The following is a 22,265-nucleotide window of genomic DNA, read 5'->3' on the forward strand; positions in this document are numbered from 1 at the left end:
CATGTATAAAAGACGTACAAAAGTGCATTTTGCATGATAGGTCACCTTTAAATTGTTATTTCTATAAAGTCTCATAATACGTAGGCATTGAAACTCTTTCAAAGGACTTTAAGAAAGAAATGTCGGTATCTAAGCGTGATCTTTTTCCCTTTTAAGGGTAGCTGCGATGCTGAAATGAAAGATTAGGCTAAATAAAAAGACCACAGCCTTCACAATCCCTTTTCCTGTATGTTTATTCTCAAAAATAGGTAAGCAGACAGTTCACATGTCCTGTGAATACCAACATGTGTGTAGAATAGTTCAGAACAATAACACTTTTCATTATATTTCTATAACAAGATCATTTGAGCGACATATCAAAAGTCAAAACAAAGATCATATTCTTTTTAATATAGCAATTCTTTTAAAACATCATTCATGTCAAGAAATAGACCACAGATTTTTAGAATGAGATTTAAAAATGTGCATCAACATGATCAGTGTTAAACAGCAGGCTATAAATCCAAAGCACACAACTAGTAACTTGCACAAACATCAGTGAGGAGGTGAAGATGTCATAATGCAACCAAACGAGCGGGACCAATCACATGTTTAAGAGGATGTCACAGCTTAGACAGGAGGGGCTTCAGTCTCCTAACACTTCCTCTATTCTCTCTTTACTCACTCGATCACACACTTACTCAGCTCATCAATTCCTTATTTCTTTCCCTGCTTTCTTTGCCTCCTCCTGAAAAACTGTAAGGAGACACATTTGAGTTTCATCCCCTCAGATGCTTTCTTCTGATTGCATTTTCATTAGGAAACAAAGGACACAGGGAAGAGAGAAGGGGAGGTGGTGAGAGAGTCAGACAAAGCAAAAAGATGGAGGTAGGACAAGTCATTGGATGAGACTGCAATGGACTGAGATTGATCTGAACAATGAGACCAGCTCATTGACTCTTACCGCAATTAAATGGATGACAGGAACAGACTGTGTGTTCACCCCCGCAGTGGCTCTGACAGCGAAACTAAAAGATACCTATTTTTTTCAGTGGGGTTTAAAAAAAGGTCACAAAGAGACTAATCAATTGAAAGACTATCGCTGAAGTCAAAGAATAAATACAAAGCATTCAGCAGCTTCACAGTTTCATACAAGGGCCGGGTCTTTGCTGAGACGCGAAAGAAGAGAAGCTAAAGACAGAAGCGGCAAAACATTGAAATGGGCGGACAAGCAGAGGATGAAGATGAGAAAGAAGAACAGCGGGAAAAAAGAGAGAAGGAGAAAGAATAAAAAGAGGGGGAGATAAGGAGACAGATGGGTTTTGAAATGCTCATCTGATGGCCGTTCATCTTCTCTTTTTCAGGCGGAACAGGAAATAAAAATGCAGGGGTGGAAGAGCGTCTGTCACTCTGTGTTAGGCTCAGCGTAATTGCTGTGAAATGACAGATACCCACGACTTATAAGAGGGCAGCTAGAGAAGAGAAGGGTGTGTTTTTAGACTCAGCCTGCAAGTCACTCACCATTTCTAGCCATGAGAAGATTTGTACCTCAAAACAAGAAAAATGCAAATGGTTTTACAGGTTTGACTTGTTATTTGCCCTTCAATATAAACCCTACAGAGCAGAAAGGTTTATTCCTAAAGAGCGGTGCCATAGAAATCAGCAAAGCCCTCAAGGACATAATAAACCCTAATGTGATGATCAATACCTTAATAGTATTATTCAATTACAGCCAGTAAGCAGAATGTGTGGCTATGTTGCATAGCAACAGTATTGAATGCATGTAAATTAGAATTACTAAAGCCCTAAAAAACTTTCAGGGTCATGGCTGTTCAGATAAAAAACTGTTTAAAAACTCAAAATGACCGTCAGGGGTCTTCAGGGCACGTGTCCTCCTAAAGTGCAGTATCCTCTTAACACACACACACACTATGCTGAAAGGTCCCCAAGCTGCTACATCTAGAGAATCACATGTGGGTACCTCGTACCTAATAGAGAGGCACAGCACCTTGCCAGTACATGTACATTGTAAGTCGTTCACAACACAGCACGTTGGCCCAAACTATGACCAGTATTGACTGGCTTTAAAATATTAATGGTTATAAAAGAAAGAAACAGCAGATTGAGTCACACAGTGTTAACTGGAACAACAAAAACAAATGTGTTAACAAAGTTTGTGCAAAGCAGAAACCGACTACAAATCATGTAATAGCTTTCCTTAGTTTTTTTTACAAAACAAAATAACACTCCAAATCATTTGTTACATTTCCTGTTTTGTGAAGCGGTAGATATTGTTGTTGTTTGCTGTACTTTCCATGTGTTGGTCTTATTGTGAAGACGGCAGGCAGCTTGGTCGGTGGGTCATGCGGTCGTTTAGAAATGTGTCTCTTTCTCTGAGATGGTGGATACTTTCGCATCAACCTTGAGTTTTGCATCGTTGGCAGCGTAAGGGCTGAGGGCGTTGAGCTTCCCTCTCATCTTCAGGTCGGGGCTGGGAGTCGTCAACTTCTTCATTCTCTGCAGAGAGCATAGAGAAAGATAAATAATATTTTAATCTTCCACAACAATGCTATATCGTATAGTGGCCAAAGGCAGATACAGCTTGTGCATCTAGTCATACTTAAAACTAAGAAAAGTAACAATAACCATCCAAAATAAAAAATAAAACATATGAATGGACCGACCTTTATTTAAATTAAATAACAAAGTATGAATCTTCCAGGCATTAAATGGATGAATCTTGCCATATAACTTGCTAACTAACTCAATAACCCATAGCATTTCACTATTTAAAAATATATGAAGCGGTCAAGATAGAATATAGGTATTGTTTCCAAATCAATTTATCAGTTTTGTCTGTAGATTTCTACTGTGCACTACCCGGGCCTACACTCTGTACACCATGTGGATTAATTACAATCTCTCGTCATAAACCTGCTATCTGCTTTTGAATCCTCCCTCAGGCGACGATTGGAGATTTGACCAAACGGTGCCATAATTCCTCAGAGAAAGTCAAAGGGGAGAAATACCTTACTTTGAGTTATTTCCTTTATTATGCTAAAGGCGTTAAAGGTTGCATCTCTTTTGTAAAACACTCACTAATGCTGTTCTGATTTTAAGATCTGACTGTAAATAAAGTTGTATAACAATTATATTATATATTATATACTGTTTTGCACAAGCACTTTAACAGACTTGGCTTTGCATTATTTTACTTATATTTTCCATAAAAGGCACACTCATTGATGATGGGAGTCACGTGTGCAAACCTGTGTAATCCACACTGTGTTTTGGGAAATCATCTCGTAGATTAGTTAAAAACACTAAACACATTTTTCTATTTGACTAAACTGCAATTATTGCAACTTATCGTGGGAAAACATGACTATTGTCAATGTTCTTCATGAAAAAAGTTAATATGAGAGAGTGAAGAATGTAAACATAGATTTGGAAATCAAACTAATGCAAAGGTTTTACAGTTTATTTAACTATGACATTATAAATATCTTCATGCAACAAGGCATGAGTATTGCTGCTTTACTTACAGAAAGAAAATGTTTCAATTTTCGGTGAGTTTTCATAAATACCTCAGCAAAGGTGCCAGGAGTCGTCGCGATCTTCCAGATCATTCCCAGAGGGATGCAGATCATCGAGGACACGGCCATGAACCAGCCGATACCATAGCCCCAGTCAGGATAGGTGTACACGTTGTTGTACTTCAGCGGTGTGTACTTAATCAGGAAGAACAGGAAAATGCCCTGCACAAGACAAAGAAGACATTCAATTTGTACTTGTTGAATACAATGTCATTGAAAAAGTATGAGGTTTAGTTTTAAATAAAAAGAAGAAAAAGGTCATACAGTAAGTCATAGAAATTGTGCCTGAGGCGAACATGCATTTGCTCAATGACTGTGGTTTACGTTTGCTGCTGGGTAATTAACTTTACAACCAAACTCCCTATAGCAATGAGAGTTTATTGAGACACTACAAGCAGCAATTTTGTGAGCAAATATCCTAACAGGCACGCGCTCCCAAAGGAAACTGCAACTGAACTTGGTAAAGACTGGTATACTTAAAAGTGTTGCATTAAGAAATATTTCAAACGTAAATCTAAGACTAACTGCGTACACAACTAGAGGATTAAACTTAATTTGAACACACACAAAAAAGTATCTGTTCTTTTCACTACTGAGTTTGTCTCCATGTTGTCGATGCCACTGTTAATGCTTGATTTTGTGTGTGCGGTCAGACTCACAGCGCAGATGCCTGGGGTCAGGATCATCCAACACCATTTGATGAAGAAGACGGGTTTGAAGCCAATCATGTCCTCAATATTGAGGTAGAATCTGTCACTACCTGAAATGCAAACAAGTGTCACTCAGAGATTCTGCATGTCATCACAGATAATGACGTGATTGATGTCTTTAGACAGTGTGGAAGAAACGTGGTCATCTAATCAGAGCTGCTGGCCAGATGTGGATTCAACGTGGTCCGTACGTTTATTTGAGGAAAGAGAAACAGACATGCATTGCTACATGTAAAATACTATTTACGTAATTGATTTGAATGGGTTTGTTTCAATTTGTCTGAGGAAATTAGACAATAATTATATTGTATGTTATATATCATAATTTGATAGAAATAAAAATTCCGTCGCAGGAGAGGCTATTAAATAGAAAAGGGCACTACAGTACTATTGTATATTTTCTTGATAAAAACGCAGAATGGCAACCTTTGACATTGCTTTTATATCATAATATAATTTTAAATATCTCAGTTTTAAAATGTGTAAGTGTTGTATAACACTCTGTGACTGATGCATGTGTTTGAGTTCATTCTCCAGCAGAGGGCATAGAAGAAATATCATAGCAGCAAAGAGGGTAAAAGCATGATGCAGTGTTAGTGGGTAAAACGTTTTTTTCTGTGGTCGAATGTGTGACAGTTGCTTCGGCTGACAAAAACAAGGCTGTTGTTGAGTGTAGGAATAAAGGTTAAGGGATTTACTAAAAAAAAGATTTGTTAGTTATGTTTCAAGTGATCTTACCATACACCCAGCCGATACATATGGACTCAAATATGGCCACAAACAGCAAACACATCCCGCTGGCAGCGTACGAGTCAAACAGCTGGAAGACGTACATTCCGCCCTGATAAGACAAGACAGCTGTCAGTTATCCGTCACAGCCACTGTATGAGCATCAGACTCCGTGAGCTCACATAAAAAATACATCAGTTACACAGTATATACACACATTTATTTGCTCTTATCCGATTCAGCATATTTGAGTTAGAGACCTCTTAACAGCATTATCGTTGTTTTTGTTATCATTGGCCACGGTGTTATGTGTGATGTTAATGGCTATCATTGTGAAACCATTCTTGGATATTAAAAGGAGTAATTGTTTGGAATATCTGTCATCTCAACCTGAAACTGGAACAAGCAGCTGGTTATCTTAATACAGTATCAATGATGGTGCTCAGATTTGATCATCCACTCTACCTACCCAACCTTTCCCCAAGACAACACGTATTTTCTTTCAGCTTCCTCGAAAGAATCATAAATAATATCTCAAGTGAATTTTCACTTCTTGAAAACAGCTCAGAATAGTATCATAATAATGTTTCCATGATTGTCTTTACCCCCATTCAGCCATGTATTGATCTACAGTCCCAGAGGACCTTTTGAACTGGGATTAAATACTAGTCTTGGGCCTCTTGGGACATTTGGATTTTATTTATGATGGTTTGTTGGCCACAGAAAATATTTAAGTGTCTACTGTGCTGGCGGTGCTTGTCATTGGACAATGCAGCAGACTATAAAGGCAAAGAGAAAGGAGAAAGTGCTTTGCTTTAATATTGCAATAATACTCGGTACAGCAGGGGTTACAGTGGGGATGGACAGAGAGCAGTGCATATTGACATGTGGAAAAGCTCTTAGTGGATGGAAAACCTTGTGTGAGAAACCAGATTATTTTCCATTATTATGACAAAGATGAAAGGTCCTAAAAGCACAGTAGAGATGGGAACAGCTCTACACGGAGAACTTGAGATTTCTGGTGTTTTAAAAAAAAAAATCTGACCCAAGAAGACCGTGGATCACATGACTAAAATATCTTAAAGGTTTTCCGTCATATTGAGTGTTGAAAATGAATCTATGATGTAGCTTACTGGGTTTTTCTCTCACTTGTACATTGATGATGATGATGATGATGATGATGATGATGATGATGATGATGATGATGATGATGATGATGATGATAATAATAATAATGATAAAAAACGGTATTTATATAGCTCCCTTCATGCACAAAGCAGCCCAAAGTGCTTTAAAGACAACATGACAACAATATTAAATAATATTACAAATAAAAACAGAACAAGATAAAACATCTACAGTGATCCGAATGAAATTCCCATGAATTAAAGCTGACAACAAATTAAAAATGTAAAAAAAGCAAAACAGAAAATACACCGTAAAATATGGACAATGATACTAGTGAGAATTGCTGATGATGATGATGATGATGATGATGATGATGATGATGATGATGATGATGATGATGATGATGATGATGATGATGATGATGATGATGATGATGATGATGATGACGACGACGACTACATATAAAGAAATCTGAAACCTGATAAAAAAGAACTTTGACAGTCCATTTGATATTTATATTACTATAGGTAGATTTTCATATGTGTTTACAGAGCCTTACTTCCATACACATGATAAGTCCTACGAGGAAGGAGACTATGGACATGCCCAGGATCAGATACTCTCTGCGATAGCCTCTCCTGAAGGTATCTGGGTACATGTCCACCACAGCTGTCACTAAACTCTCCACACACACGAACTGCAAAAAAAAAAAAGGGCATAACATTATTGTCTCAATGGAAACAGCATGGATTAGTTATAAGATAGATGACGAGACAAAACTATCACACATTTAATACAAAAGTTATCCTGCATTGGCTACACATTCAAAATCATAGCTATTAGCTTATATCATATATATACACACAAAAAGTCTTTAATCAGTATTGTAAGCATTGATGTTCCAAAGACTGTATGACTCAAAGCATTATTTAGGGTTCACTTAATTCAAACCAACTGAACGTAAGTGTAGGTCAATGTCAATACATCATCATAGTAAAAACGGATTCATTTGATCCTCCCCCTATCCCTTTATGTATCTTTACTTGCACATCTTTATAAACCTTTACATTTATTATGTGAGCGAACTTTCTTCATAATTCTCACCTGACTGTCCAGACCGAGGAAGATGAGCATCAGGAAGAAGAGGCCGGCCCAAAGCGGAGACAGAGGCATCATAGTAACAGCCTTGGGGTATGCAATGAATGCAAGACCAGGACCTGCATCCCCCCAAAAAAGAACTCACATACAGGAGTCTCCTCAAAGCAAGAGAGACTTTTTCAAACTATTCAAGACAAGATGAGGCCTAAAATAAATGACCATAGCATGGAACAAACATTTCCTTTTCTTTTAAGCTTCTCCCACATTTCTTTCAGTTTGTGAACTCTGAGGAGTGTAGGAGATATAGCCATCTATTTGACAGTGCCTACATTTTGAAATCATTTTTCACAAAAGCAGAGGCTTGGAGCTCTGACATGTTATTGTTACTATTATTTATGTGTTTAATATATACATCTGCTTTTCTATGGACTTTTCAAATGTTTCTTCCTTCTTTCTCCAGACGTTTAAGTTCTTCCTCTTGTGCTTAATTGGGGATAGTAGTATTTTTTGTATCATTATCACTATAACTGAATGTATCAACAGGAAACAATGCAGCAGCCTGTACAATTTCACTGGGCAAAGTGTTGGTTAATAAGCTTTTGATATTTATCAGTTTTACTCGTAAAAAAAACACATACACATACTGGAAGTACAGGGAAGCAATAAAAGCAGAGAGCATCCTGTCTCAGAGGACATGAATGATATTGGATAGAGTTGTAAACTAAGATTGATTGGTTCAAAATAACAGGTGACATCCAGTGCTTAATTCAAAACCTACATTTGGAGAAAGAATCTTGAAGAAAAATCATTATTAAAACGTCAAACTATGTCCTCACCCTGCCCTGAGACAAACATTTCAAATCTCTCGCTCTATCACATTCACTAAATCATTCATAGTGACTTGAATAAATCATAATGTGGTGGTCTAAGAGCCTAGTGAAGAGTGTGGAGTTATATGAATGAATACGTTTATCCATTTCAGCACAAAGACTCAGACAGGCCTTCTCTACTCAACAGTGAGATTCAGATGTAGTATACGGCTTCATTGCAGTTCTGCATTTTAAGAAACATGATTGTTATTCTCTCACCAGACTCTGCCACAGCTTCGATGGGAACACCTTGTTCGTAGGCCATAAAGCCCAGCACAGAGAAGATAGCAAAACCTGCTACGAAACTGGTGCCGCTGTTTAAACAACACAGCATGAGGCAGTCCCTGAGGAGCAAGACAGACAGGAAGAGAAGATCACACTCACTGTAGGAGCCGTTACCAGACCGTACACTACAGACCACACAGGCATTTCTCCTCAGATACACACATGTTGTGTGATGAAAGAAAACATTAAATGATGTGACCATCCACCGTATCAATCACCTTCTACCAGCTGGGCTTTATGTCGGCAAGTAAAAATCTATTCAGAGATACGAAAGACAACATTTTATACTTTCTGTCATTATCATTCATCCATATACGAGTGTAGTATTCATATTGTATCTTACTTGTAGCAGTTATTGTTGTAGGAATTGTAACTTCCCAGAGCAGTGAGACAACCCAAGCAGATGGCATAGGAGAAGAAGATTTGGGTTCCAGCATCTACCCATACCTGAAGGGAAAGTAGCATAGATATAGAGTAAATAATCAGATTGGTGACGAGTGAAAACAGCCATCAGGAAGCCTGTTTTTCCAACAGCCAACGTTATTCTTTAAAGATATATTTAAGTAATATGCAAATCAAAGTTCTAGAAACTGTTAAAGGCATCTGATTTTTTGCTATAGCCCCACAAATCCATATTTCCCTATTCTGTTTTGGTGAGAGATGAGCATAGTATAATTTAAATTAAACATTCACTTTTGTACCTTCAAAATACTTAACAGAGTATTGAGAGAGTATGTTCAAGTTTTGGCATAAACTTTTACAAATTGACAAATAACTTTTAAAAACAGTCAACTGGTGCTAACACGCAACATGTAAATGGTGAAGAGTCTTACAAATGTATCAATGTGTACATCACTTTAACATATTGGCATTGGCATTGGTTGTCATTGTTTGTACATTTTGGATTGGTATTTGTAGCTTGTAGGTTGAAATTCAACATTTGCAACTGTGTTGCTTTGTGTCTAGAAGTTTAACAGGTTATGTTATTTGTTTGTAGCCTTTATTTAACCATGTGGAAGCCCCTTCAAGGGTGACCTGCAGGACATTACTTACACATGTAACATAAAAACAACAGAACAACAAAAAGGATGACATGCAACATAATGTACAGGGTACAGTTTACAAACTCTATTTACAGTGACAGATACCATGAGTATCAAACAGCATGTCACCCAGCCCAGTTTTAAAATTATGCAGGGGAACCAAAGTGCTCAGTTTTAAACATGTTTGCAGACTGTTCCAATTTAGTGGAGCTGCACAACTAAAAGCTTTCTTCCCTAAGACAGTCCTAGCACTTGGCACATTTAATAAAACAACATCATGAGATCTCAGGCAATAAGTACTTTCAATTCGTCGAGAGATCAGAGAGCAGATAAATGATAAACAAACCTACGTACTGTATTCAGAATATTTTTGTGGAACTTAAACTACTCACTTAACATATGCTAATTTGTGTAGCATAAACTGAGTAATTCAATGTAAGTACGGTGATAATTTGTCAAATACTTGAATCTATTAAAAACCTACAGAAAAAGACAAACTGTTGAATTGTAAAATCTCAACTACAAACTGTTGGAAGTTACACATACTTTATTAACTATTTTTGGGCTGGCCAACACATTTGGATGTTCATGTTTTCCTGACAGGAAGATGTGTGGGGTTATTTAAAGAATCAGTGTCCTCTCCAGGTACTGAATGGGGACTGAATGTGACTATGACACTGACAAACAACCTATTTTGACGTTTACTGTATGAAGACTTGTTGGTCAATAATTAGCAGCAAAGATGAAATGTCTGTGAGTACACTTCTATGCAGCAGCGATCATTAAAGATCGCTATTCTTAATCTCTCAATCTGTTTAATCCTCTTAAGGGTCCTGGCTTGTTCCAGCATGTACTGTATTGAAAGCTTCTGGATAGTTCCCTGTATTAATACAAGCAATTCAATATCACTTTTTATAAGTGCGTTGAAGTATAATTGAAAAGCTTAATTACCCTCAATTTAGCCAATCATTATAATGTGGACATGATTCACAGTATTTTGATTCAGCATGTGGATTTACACATGTAAGGTTCTTCACTGAGGCAGTGAAGCAGTAAAATGTGCATTATAAAACTAGTTTGTAGTACAGGACCCTTAAACCTGCTGGATAGCCTGGTGTGCTAGCGAATTCAAACCTAATGCAGCATGGCTCTTTGAAAACTCTCTCACATCACCATTCAGCAACTAATCTCATTTCCCTACCGAAAAACAATTAACAAACGCACGGTCTTCGTTCCCTCCTGGGAGTAACCACGGTAACTTCTGTGACCTCACAAACACAGGACTGTTCCTTTGGAAGAACAGGCCTTTCTCTCCTAATGTTCATTAATGTTCCCTTTAGTTCACCCTCGGCTGATGGCCGCACAGCGCAGGGAAACGTTAAAGGCCCAGGCGCAGAGAGAATCACTTGTTGATGTTGTGCCTAATTTGGCCAGCTTGTGTTTGGTAATGTTGAGACTGTGGCTCCAGGAAACGTTTCTACTGTGTGAAAGCTGGATGATATTGGCCATAAGATAGCGGTCTTGTATTCTAAATGTACTGCTCTCGGTGCTCTTCAAGTCCCACTCTTTGTATTCAAAGGTTAGATATTTATAAATGAAGAGCAACAACATATTTAGCACGTTATATCGCAATGTACGTATGTTGCAGGCCTTCGACATTAAGTAAACAAGGGATGTTCTTCAGGTTCAGCTGAACAGTCAAATGTTTTCTTGTCCTTCTTTACTTAAAAAGTACATAATGCTCGTAACTACAGTATATGTGTCAAACTTAGTTTCAAAGTGAAGACAGAAACACTGTCCTCCTTTAGCAGATGAACTTGAAAACTCTGCATACGCATCTGCCAAAATGCCAAACACACAGCTAGCTACACATTATACGATTAGAGACAGGATAACATACGACAGAAAATAAAGGAACCTGGCTGTCTTCATTGTAATTTTACAAATGTGCATGTTGCCTCTGTCATGTAGCATTTTTGTCTAATGTTTTTTCCAAATAATGTTGGTAAAACGCTTTCACTTGGTGCTGGGCAGGTATTAAGCTGAACATGTGAGTCTTTATCAAGTCTACCAAGAAGGCGTATTATATAACTGTCTTGCTGATGTCTGGTTGTTAGTGTTTTTTGAGGAAGGGGGTTACCAACACAACACTATCCTTGGCCTTGCTATTTTTGAATACGAAGGGAAGACCATTTTGATTCTGGAAATAAGCAGGGAATCACAAGGTTTGTTTGACTAGTGACAGGCTGGGGAAAAGACACTAAAAGCAATATATTTTCATGTACAGGGCATGGAAAGAAAACAAAGAAGGATAGGAGGGAAGTGATGCACAGTGCATGCTGGCGGGTGAGCAAGAGGGGGAGAAAGGTAATATAAAGAAAAGAGTAGAGGAGGCATGATGGAGTTCAGGGGTGTAGAAAGAGCGGGTGACACGCAGCCACACACACTCCTCACATCCTGGAGAACAGAACAGAGCCTTGATTGTCCCTGAGGAAGCTAATTTAACATTGGTGTCAGAAGTAATGTCTTCCTCTGCCAAACAGCAGCGCTTCTTTATCACCATCCTTCAGTCTCTCTGTGCCTGCTTGAGTCTTTTGTTTCTGTTTTGTCTCACTTGTTCACCATCTATCTGTATCCCTGCTTCTCTTTTTCTAGTTCTACTACTTTTACAGATGCAACAGTTATCTCACTGGACAACAACTGGGACAAATAATTACATTCTGCCATCATCACTGAGGCTTTTCTGAATGGAAATGCAATGATATAAATGTGAACTGGCAGTTTCTCAAGAGTTTATTTTGTAGTCTTTTAATAATGTATCATTTAGTCCAAGTCAAGCCAAAATGTTCTCAACACAGTTTCCTACCACAAGGAGCTGCTTTGTACAAACGAAAAAGAAAGAATGGTCTTGCTTGACAGAACAACTACACACTGACTCAATTGTTTCCAGGGCTGTAATGTTCCTTGTCATCACATCCATTGCATCTTACAATGATAAGTGGCAGATCAAAACTGATTTTGTTCTCATTCTGTAGCTTCTTGCAACCATTACTTTTCAGCAGGAGTTTATCAGCTGTTTATCAGCTGAGCTAACATAGCTAGCTAGTTGGTAAACTGCTGCAGCCGACTTTATGTTTCTAGCTGATTCTTTAGTTTGCACTGAAGGCTTTATACATTATATTTACCTAGTAAGTGTGAGGCTAAAGCTATCTCATTGGTAAACTTAGTGATGTGCTCCATTCTTGAACCTTTCATTTTTTATTTATTTTTTTATTTTTATTTGTTCCGTTCGTGGTATGCACAACTTAATGTATAATAATTGTTAACAAAACATGTCTCTGTAAACACACCATTGCCCGAAAAGGAGCAGGAAGAAGACACCTAATGATAGATAGCTGCTTCAGGAAGAAAGCTACTTAGCTGCACAGGCATGCCAAGAAATGCATCTAAATAAAAATAATCTTTTTGTGACACTTTTGTCTTTAAGTTTTAAAAAATAGTAAAAGTGTAAAAAGTGTAAAATGCCCAATGTTGGGGTCCCAATGCATACATCATTAAGAATCTTGCAGGTTTGCCAAGTTACAGTCATTAAGCTGTGGTTGGACAATCTCCGTTCGGGGAAAATATTAAATGAATGGTCAATACCAAAGTCATGTCAGAAAGTTTTCCAATGCGAAGAACTTAAAATTGTTCCATATTGTTTTTATCAAAAGTTTAGTGTTTTAGTGTTTTAGTTTTTAGTGTTTTTTTTTAGTGTTGTGGGATTTCCCCAGTAAAAAAAATGCAAATGCATCTATTTATCCATATATCTACTACAATAAACAATCTCAATCGAACACGGACCATGGATCTAGTATTCCTGTGTTCTGATCTGTTCTCTATTTTTCACTCAAACTCTTCATCTTTCTTCATTCATGTTGTCATGACACCCCCTCCACTGACATTTCCTTGAGCTCTGTTGCCTAGCGACCCAAGCTGTCTGCTTTTTCTAGGCAAGGTCAAGGAGTCAGATCAGTGTGTGTGTGTGTGTGTGTGTGTGTGTGTGTGTGTGTGTGTGTGTGTGTGTGTGTGTGTGTGTGTGTGTGTGTGTGTGTGTGTGTGTGTGTGTGTGTGTGTGTGTGTGTGTGTGTGTGTGTGTGTGTGTGTGTGTGTGTGTAATACATCAATGCATCACCTCCATTAGCCTCAAATTCTGAACTTTTGCTCTTCTCCATCCTCTGAAAGCTCACCATTTTCTTGACCTTTGATCATCTCATCACAGGCATGAAGTGTCAGCTCTGCTATAATAATCTCAGCTCCATATTACTAAGCCAGAGTTGTATAACTGCCACTGGGTAGTAGAAATTACGGCAAAAGTTAAAAACGTTTATATATGTAACAGTTTCTTCTTTCAAAGATAAAACAGTCATAGCTTAAACAAAGAGCAATTGGACTCAGTCAACCAATCAAATTAACATTATTGCTGCTTTAAATGATAAACAGAGGAAACAATAACAACATAGAAGGGAGTACCGGTAGATGTATAGGTCATGTTTCAAAGATGTGTGTATTATGTACAGTATTTAGCGTGTCTTATATAAGGTTAGGTGCTTACTTGATGTGCAGCATTAAAAAACATCAACAACCGGATGTTTTTTTTTGTGTAGTTCAGAAAGAGCAGCAAAAGGGAAAGTAAAAGCAGCCACTCTGCAGAGTCTTATCTGTAAATATGATGTCTTACATCTACAGACAAGAGCAGTATTATCCTACTATTCAACTTTGACACGTGCGCCACCTGCAGCTAAAAAGTGTTATACACCAATATATATCTTTTTTTATTTATACAGCTAGCCAACGGGTCTCTTTTTTTTAATAGAAGGAAGGAAGCAGATACGTTTGAGCCGTTTACCAGTGCATTGAGAGAGATACAGAGGGTCCAGGCCTACCTGAGGGTCAGAGAGACGGGACATGTCCGGGTAGAGGTAGAACTTGATCCCCGTCCACGCTCCTGGCAGCGTCACTCCTCTAACCAGCAGGACCAACAGCATGGCGTAAGGAAAGGTAGCTGTCACATACACAACCTGCAGATATAAACATACACAGATTTGAAATATTTATCAATGGACAGATCACGGCCGACACTGAGTCACTGCCAGAAGTTGTGCAGAGCAAAACAACCCTGCGTATGATGGTCAGAGCTGAAAAATGTCCACCTCCTCATCCATCCATTCAATAAAGAAAACAAGTGCCACAACTACAGGACAGCTCAATGATCACAAGATAACCTCTCAGACAGTAGGGTGAGAGGGCATTGAAGGAATTTACACATCTAGACTGGATAAGAAACATGAGTGGAGAGATATGTGAGAAGAACTTAGAACAAGGAGTACATTAGTATTCGTTTTTGCATCTCATGTTTTGTAAGTATACAGTACATCTATTAAGGTGTCATGCACAGCACTAGAGTCAACTCTAATACAGTTAATTCAGTCCAGTACAGTAGCTGGAACTTGCTAACCATCAAACCAAAACTTCTTTTTTATTTAACTATTCAGGTTTTGCAGAATTGTGCCCGACATCTCAAGACTTTTAGAAACCCCTTGAACAAAGACCCTGGTCTCTTGGAAGGCAGAGGCGGGCAACATACATCCTCTGGCTCGCTGGCATCCAGTCAAAGTCCAATTGAGGGCAGAACAGGACAGAACAGAGCCAGGCCAGGAGACTGAAAAGAAAAGAAGGCTCCTCTGGCCCCGTCTCTTAAACAGGAGAAGCCCAGAAGAGTGATGCTGGCAGTGTGGGAAAATGTGCTCTTCTTTGAAACACGCACAGAAGTGCACGAGTGTACACACACAAACACACTCTGTCAGACACAGACAGACACACACACACACACACACACACACACACACACACACACACACACACACACACACACACACACACACACACACACACACACACACACACACACACACACACACACACACACACACACACACACACACACACACTCACACACACACACACACACTTCACTCACAACAGTGAAATGGGTGTGCATATACTACAGGCAAAGATAAAGTGGGCCATTCACAAATACGGGCCTCAACGCTCACTTACATGCTCACCTCAAATTACACGTACATCCCTGGTCACATCACAGTACAACTGCAAACAGAAGTTTTGTGAATAGAAACTCGTTTTTTAAGTGGGAAACAAACATATTGTTGCAGGTTTTGAAGCATTTCATGCAGGTTATTCCTTACTCGAACTGCAGAGAAGTTACATTTAATTTTACCCTCAATATATCATAACATTCTGCTTTGATTATACTAAACATTCTTCATCTTAAAACCCCAAATAAAATATACAAACAAATCCTACAGTAGTTTTGATCAGTAAAGACTGAAGACTTAGTGAGACTGTGCTCTCCGAGCTCTGGTAATCCTATATTAGCCTACAGAGAAGAGTGTGGGAAAAGTTGTCTCCTGCTGGGCAAATCCCTCCTTTAATTTGTCAAATAAAATGATCACACATCCTAAACCTTCACACCCTCTCTCTCGATCTCTCTGGAGATGAAAAGGACAATATTCAATCGCTCAATGAACTTTTGATGCTCCACATGCTCCATCCAGCTCACCATGGGTAAACATTTAAGCCACCACAAATGTACTGGTCAAACTTGCCCCTGCCTCTCCGTAAATCTAACAGGACGGCTTAAATGTGAGAATGGCTGGCAAACACAACCAACAAAAGCAAACAGCTTAGCAGAGTCGGAACTGAATGGGCTGTAGGGTCTGTTGAGAAGAAAGCACCTCCCCCTTACAACGGGCGAGCTGTAGTTTTATTTCTCATAGCAGGAGAGAGTGAGAGAGAGAGGCAGAAGAGGCAGAGGCTGAGGGTGTACTCTGCATGCTCCTCATGAACGCTCTCCTCTCCTCCAGTGAATACAGGAATCAATCTTGGATCGGCTGCTCAAGCCCAGCCGAAGAAGCCTTCTCCCCTCTTACTTTACAGCCAGACAAAGACACTTCAGGGAGATATAAGCATTGCCACCTCAATATTTTTTCCCCCGTCATGTGCAATGTGAAGTCATTTTCCTCACACACCTCTCCTCTTTTTTACTTTACTCTATTTATTCCCTCTCTTTTTTTACTCCAAACTATCTCTTTACTCATTCTGGCTCATTGACTCTGAGAGGAGTTTCTAAAGGGGAGAAGAACAGCCGAAGCAAGGTGCAGAGTCCCCACGTTCACCTCCAGGCTGCTAGCAGGGGCTCAAGGAGGACATTAACATGGATAGAGGGATGGGAGGAAAGGTAGAAGATGGTGATGCTGACACCCCCGTTGTTCTCTATTTGCAGAGGGAAAGCATTTGGCTCTGTGAGAGTGTTGTTTTGAGGGAGAGAGCTTTAGATTGTGGCTGTTCTAGTGTGCAAGACGAACATTAAAACTGCTGAATGAAAATGGTCAGTAACTGCATAGCAGCATGCAGACACATAGTAATCCCTCCATCATGAGTTGGATGCAGTGTTAACAAAATAACACCATGTAATACTTTGCTACTACTTTGTCTATTTGCGGGGTTCAAACCGCACATACACTAACACACACATGGTAAACGTGCATTACGCATTGTCTCACCTTGCCAGTTGACTTGGGTCCCTTCCAGATGCAGAAGTAGCAGATGAACCAGGCCAGGGCCAAACACATGGCCAGCTCCCAGCGCATTCCCCCCATGTGCTCAATACCATCTGATATTTTCAGAACTCTGCGCCTGATTTGGCACAGAAAACACAGATGACTTACCATTTGATTTAGTTCATACGCACGTGTGACATAAGAAGAAGCCTTTGTAAACATAACACGTAGAGCCTCTGCAGGCTTTCTAATATCATTCTTAATGTGTGAAGTGCAAACTGTGTTAGACAACACAGAGGAAGGATGATAAAGAATAAACGTTGGCGATTGAGGAAGCAACCACAATGTGATACGATTTAGAAAAATATGATCCGCAGTGCGGATTAAAAAACTAAATTGGAAACAAATATTTGTATTTAGTAATTGCTGATTTCAAGACAAAAGATTCCAATAGCTTTTAGTGTATGACTCATAGTATCGGTCGATTCAAAAAAGTTCTTCCCTGTGATACACCTACAGGTGTGACTTGTAATGTGTGCCATGAAGGTGCACATTACAGGGCACATTATCAGCGATTATGACATCAAAGCTTGTCGGCAGGGGTGATTCATCAGAGAGTTTCCTGTCTTTTGAAGCAAAGCTAGGCAACAGCATTGATAGAGGATGAGAACAGCTACAGAACTACATGGTGCTGCCAAATCTTTGCCACCGAGTTCACCCCCGGAGCTCCAGACCGGCCATTGATCATCGTGACATGTTCTTGGTGGCCGGCCACAGGCCAGGTCAAAAAAATAAAGATGTTTCCTCGATTTGGAAGTCTGCATTAAAGTCTTGGTCAGTTCAGTCTGACAAATCGCTACTATTGCACATCAGTACAGAAATAAATCATACAAACATGTGTTTATCAATCTATCAAAATATTTTTCAGGGATCTAATTGATTTGTTTTTTAAAATTATTTTCAAGCTGCTACATATTAATATAAGACGAGTGTAACATCCTGCTCTGATATGAGAGTTTGTTTATGCTGTACTTACAGTACAACACATAACAGTCCTTCTTGGCAAAGAGCCAGCTATTCGTGCCAACAACATGGTGGTTGTCTTTTGGCTGTGTCTTTTCTCTGGAGTAAGGTTCATGTTTCTGGCTTGAATCTAATGTTTTCATTACCAATACACAAATCATGTAAATCATTTGGATTTTGACACGAAAACACGGATTACAATTTTAATTTAGCTAATTGACAGCAATATATAAATTATAGATTTTCTTTTAAAAGGAAATGTAAACACAGCCACTGGCAGCGAGACAGGAAGTGTGGTCAGCATTACACACTGACAAGGCCTGATCCGCTGCCACACACATGGCTCTAGCTTGGAGACAGCTGGCCTACCATAGCCTGTTGACACACAAATATATAAAAAAGGGCTGACTAATTATTAGGAGAAAGTTGGGGGGTTTGACTCAACATTTGAGTAGATAATGACATTAAAAGAGGACTTGACACGTACCTGAACTGACAAAGCATCTCCTTGTGTTGTTTTTATACAAACTGTGATTGATACTGCAAACCTTCAGCGATGAAAGCCATCAGCATGCTTTGCATTGGCACTTTGCACCCAGATGAAAACTGATGAACATGTAATCAAAAGTTATACTCACTCCCAGAACTCAATGACTGGAGAGGTTGAGTTGGGGTTTGTAATGTTGGTGGCATTTTCTCCATAGCTGTCGGCACAGTTATCTGTTGATACAAAATGGCCTGTTATTATATTTGAGAGCGAATAGCAGCTAATGATGCAGATATGGCATTGCAAATGAAATCCCAGGACGTATTATCTGTTTTACTCTTGAAATAAAAAAGATGCACAATGTTATGGATAATGTTGTCTTATATCTGATGTTCCCTCCTCCTACCTGTGTTCCAGTAGTGACCGCAGGCCGCCCACGGCAGCTCGGTGGTGAAGCAGTTGAAGAGGTAGAAGATGGCCCAGGCAAGGATCACTACATAGTACACGTTTAGATAAGCTTGAATCACCTGCGTTGCATAGCCAATACCTGAAAACGCAAAGACATAAAGATTACGGATATTCACAACTGTAGCGATTTTCAATAACTCTAACATGCAAGGATTCACAGCTGCAGTGACTGACAGTAGAACAACCTGTAGGAGTTTGTACAGGTACAGATGATCATCATGAGGAAATACATTTTTTAAAGCAGTGTTTATAGTGAATGAGCAAAAGTTGAGTTCTTAAGCCCCAAATACTTTGTCTTTGTATTGTAATTTCATCAATTATTTAAATCCTGAGCACACACCGATAACAGATATATTTTCTCACCCTCAAACAGCGGGCAGATTTTCCTCCAGCAGGTGATGCCTCCCTCAGTGGTGAACTGACCCATGGCAGTTTCCAGGAAAAACACGGGTATACCGCAGCACACAAAGAAGATGACATATGGGACGAAGAACGCACCTTTATGAACGCAAAGGCAAATGCAGAGAATGGATACCATGAATAAGGTGTATGACATTTTAATAGTTCAAAACGATCTTCAACCCCAAAAAATAAACATTTATCAATTATGAAAGCAATGATTCACAAAATTCAGATGAAAGCACTGACTATGATACCACTCTAATGTAAAATGACCTTTTTCGGATGAAGAATGGATGCATACTGTGCTTTCTAATGGTGCCTAATGAGCAAACCTACCTCTGTTATTATTGCATAACGGATGAAATAATAAAGACCCTCATATTTTAGAACACCTTTGCCCTCTTTCACTCAGTAATGTGTCTTTTACATTTTACTGACCAAATTCTGTCCTACCTATGTATTTAATCAGAGGTGATATTGCTGGTTTTTGTTTCTCTATATAGTACATGTGCCATTCCATTCCTCTCTGTCTGATGTCCTCTTTCAAGTGAGATGTACTAATGGTATAATACAACAACCTCTCCAACACCTGTATTACTTAGTTTATGTTGATCCTTTTAGAACCGACAAAGCAAACTTCATTACCTCCTCCATTCTTGTAGCAGAGGTAAGGAAACCTCCAGACGTTGCCCAGCCCGATGATCTCTCCAGCCACAGACAGGAAAAACTCGATCTTGTTGTTCCATTGGCCCCTCTCATTGTACGGCCCCTTCTCTATACTTGAGCTGGACCCTTCCGGGTCTCTGCCATCTTCTGGTTTACCGTTTATAACGGGCCCGCTCTTCTCAGCTGTCATGACGCTCCAGCAGCCCGCTGAGAGAGAGAGAGAAAACACAAGGACAGAGGAATTATAAAAGGTGACCTCATAACCAAAACCTGGATCCAAGTGACTTTTTCCTGACTTTGTGTCTTTCATGGAATATCTGAATGGGACATTCCCATTCATGCAAAACCACGCCCATTGAACAGTCCACACTTATATATGTGAAGTTTCAAAAAAACTGAAAGAAGTCAGATGTATTTAACTTATTATGTAACACCATGGTTCTTCAATAAGCCATATATTTTTTTTAAATGAGCAGCTTAGTTTGAAGTGTGCTAACCCATTACCTATTCATTTAACTAAAGGGTAACAACATCATGAATAAAATAAAGATGAGCAGAAAACAGGCATTTTACATTAATGCTGTCAGACCAGAATGAGGAGGCTTGTAGGTGGGCAGATACAAAGAAAACTTAACATTAAGCATGCTGCAACTAAACTAATAACTTTTAAGAAACTCTACTGCTTGATATCACTGTAATTTAATTGTTATACATCATAAACATAACTTCATGATTAGTGGACATAGTCAACTTAAAATCAATCAACCCAGTTAACAATATCTACTGCACTGCCTGTATGTTCATGAGTAAGAAGTTATACTGTAGTCGATCAAAAAGCAACACAACAAACTAAAACATATTTGACCATTCAAATATAAGTCAGAGGCATGAGCATTAAATGGCTTCACTCACCAGTCTCCTATTGAACAGTGGCAAAGCTCCTTTTGACTCCCGCGATGATGCGCACTAACAATTGGCTTTACAAAAACACAGGGTGGTTAAGCCTGATCAGGGCGGTGAAAAAAAAACACAAAGAGGAAAACGAGAGCAATCTGGATCCGTGTTGAGTAAAAGTGGTGTTGTTGAGTCTCCCGTCTATATAAAGGATGATCCCAGACAGAGTGAAGGTAGATATTTGCACCGGGCGATGGATAACCTGCGACTGCGCTCCCACTCTCCAAGCGGTCCACTCTCAAGCGCCTCCACTTGGATAAAAGCCAGGTGGTAACCACTCTAGCTCTCGCATCAGCGTAACCACGGCCCAGGGAGCAGGGTGACATGGGGATACGGGCACAACACCAGTTAAACGTGTTTGTTGGAGTTTAAACAGGAACTTTGGAGTTTCTTTAAAAAATATAACACTATGAAGTCGTTTCTTGAATGATTAGATGGTACAGCTGCCCAATCTGGTTTACATGTGGCACAGGCCAGGCTTCACAGTCGCTTAGATTATAAAAGCAAAAAGGGTAAATTATGTAGCCCCGCAAATATACATTCATATCATGTCTATAGCCTACCTTAAATCTTTAGATTTAAAATGCAACCAGCCAGAGACACTGGTGTTTGAAGATGAATAGGCAGCTAGTTTGGTTAGCTTGGAAATTGGCAAGTAGAGCACCTAGCTTAAATAGCTAATTTCGAGTTCCATAATGGCAATGACAAGTTAGCAAAGTTAGCATGACCCATTGTAAGAATTTCTGAAATGATGAGGAACAAACAAACTGGACATTTCCTCTACATGTTTACCTTAACTTCAAGTTAGCTTTACTAATCTTGAGGTAGCATTGTGCAAGACTCGAGGCAGGGTTTACATTTAAAACTTGATCTTAAAAAATCATGACTTTTTTTCATGGTTACTCAATAACAATATGTAAAAAATAACGACATGTACTGGTAAGCATTCATTTGTATTTTTAAAATCAAGTCCGTATTAGAGCTTGATACATCAGCATTGGCAAATATAGGGTTACAAATTAGAATCATCATAAATTGTCTGATCAAACCACCAAATGTAATTAATTGACAAAAAAACACGTTTTAGTTATGTCTTAAAAATGAGTTTATAGGGTTTGTGCTTACACAAGTAGATTGCCTGGTCTCCGGGCGTGATATGCTCAGTGCACTAGGAACTCCCTGACTCCAAAAGCCTGACCTAGTCTCTAA

The 22,265-nt window shown here is 39.1% G+C and overlaps 1 protein-coding gene across 1 annotated transcript; it reads right to left on the minus strand.

Moving 5' to 3' along the window:
* Window positions 1–215: 215 nt before the first annotated feature.
* slc6a11b (solute carrier family 6 member 11b) lies at window positions 216–21,285 on the minus strand. The gene is made up of 15 exons (XM_079682572.1): window positions 21,015–21,285; window positions 20,082–20,309; window positions 19,398–19,532; window positions 18,973–19,113; window positions 18,718–18,799; window positions 17,060–17,192; window positions 14,363–14,497; window positions 8,738–8,841; window positions 8,329–8,453; window positions 7,247–7,359; window positions 6,702–6,839; window positions 5,024–5,126; window positions 4,235–4,335; window positions 3,567–3,737; window positions 216–2,496 (listed from the first exon to the last, which is right to left on the minus strand). Exons 2-15 carry the CDS (start codon window positions 20,290–20,292, stop codon window positions 2,353–2,355), a joined length of 1,836 nt encoding a protein of 611 aa, XP_079538698.1. The 5' UTR covers window positions 20,293–20,309; window positions 21,015–21,285; the 3' UTR covers window positions 216–2,352.
* Window positions 21,286–22,265: the final 980 nt, after the last annotated feature.

Source organism: Notothenia rossii (assembly GCF_949606895.1).
Source record: "Notothenia rossii genome assembly, chromosome: 5".
In the NCBI taxonomy this organism is placed as follows: Eukaryota; Metazoa; Chordata; class Actinopteri; order Perciformes; family Nototheniidae; genus Notothenia; species Notothenia rossii.

Coding starts and splice junctions, on each gene's coding strand:
- slc6a11b (XM_079682572.1), bottom strand. CDS start 20,292: ATGACAGCTGAGAAGAGCGGGCCCGTTATAAACGGTAAACCAGAAGAT. Junction 18,800..18,972: donor CGGTCACTACTGGAACACAG/GTAGGAGGAGGG, acceptor TTGTATCAACAG/ATAACTGTGCCGACAGCTAT. Junction 7,360..8,328: donor CGAAGCTGTGGCAGAGTCTG/GTGAGAGAATAA, acceptor GGGGGGATGCAG/GTCCTGGTCTTGCATTCATT.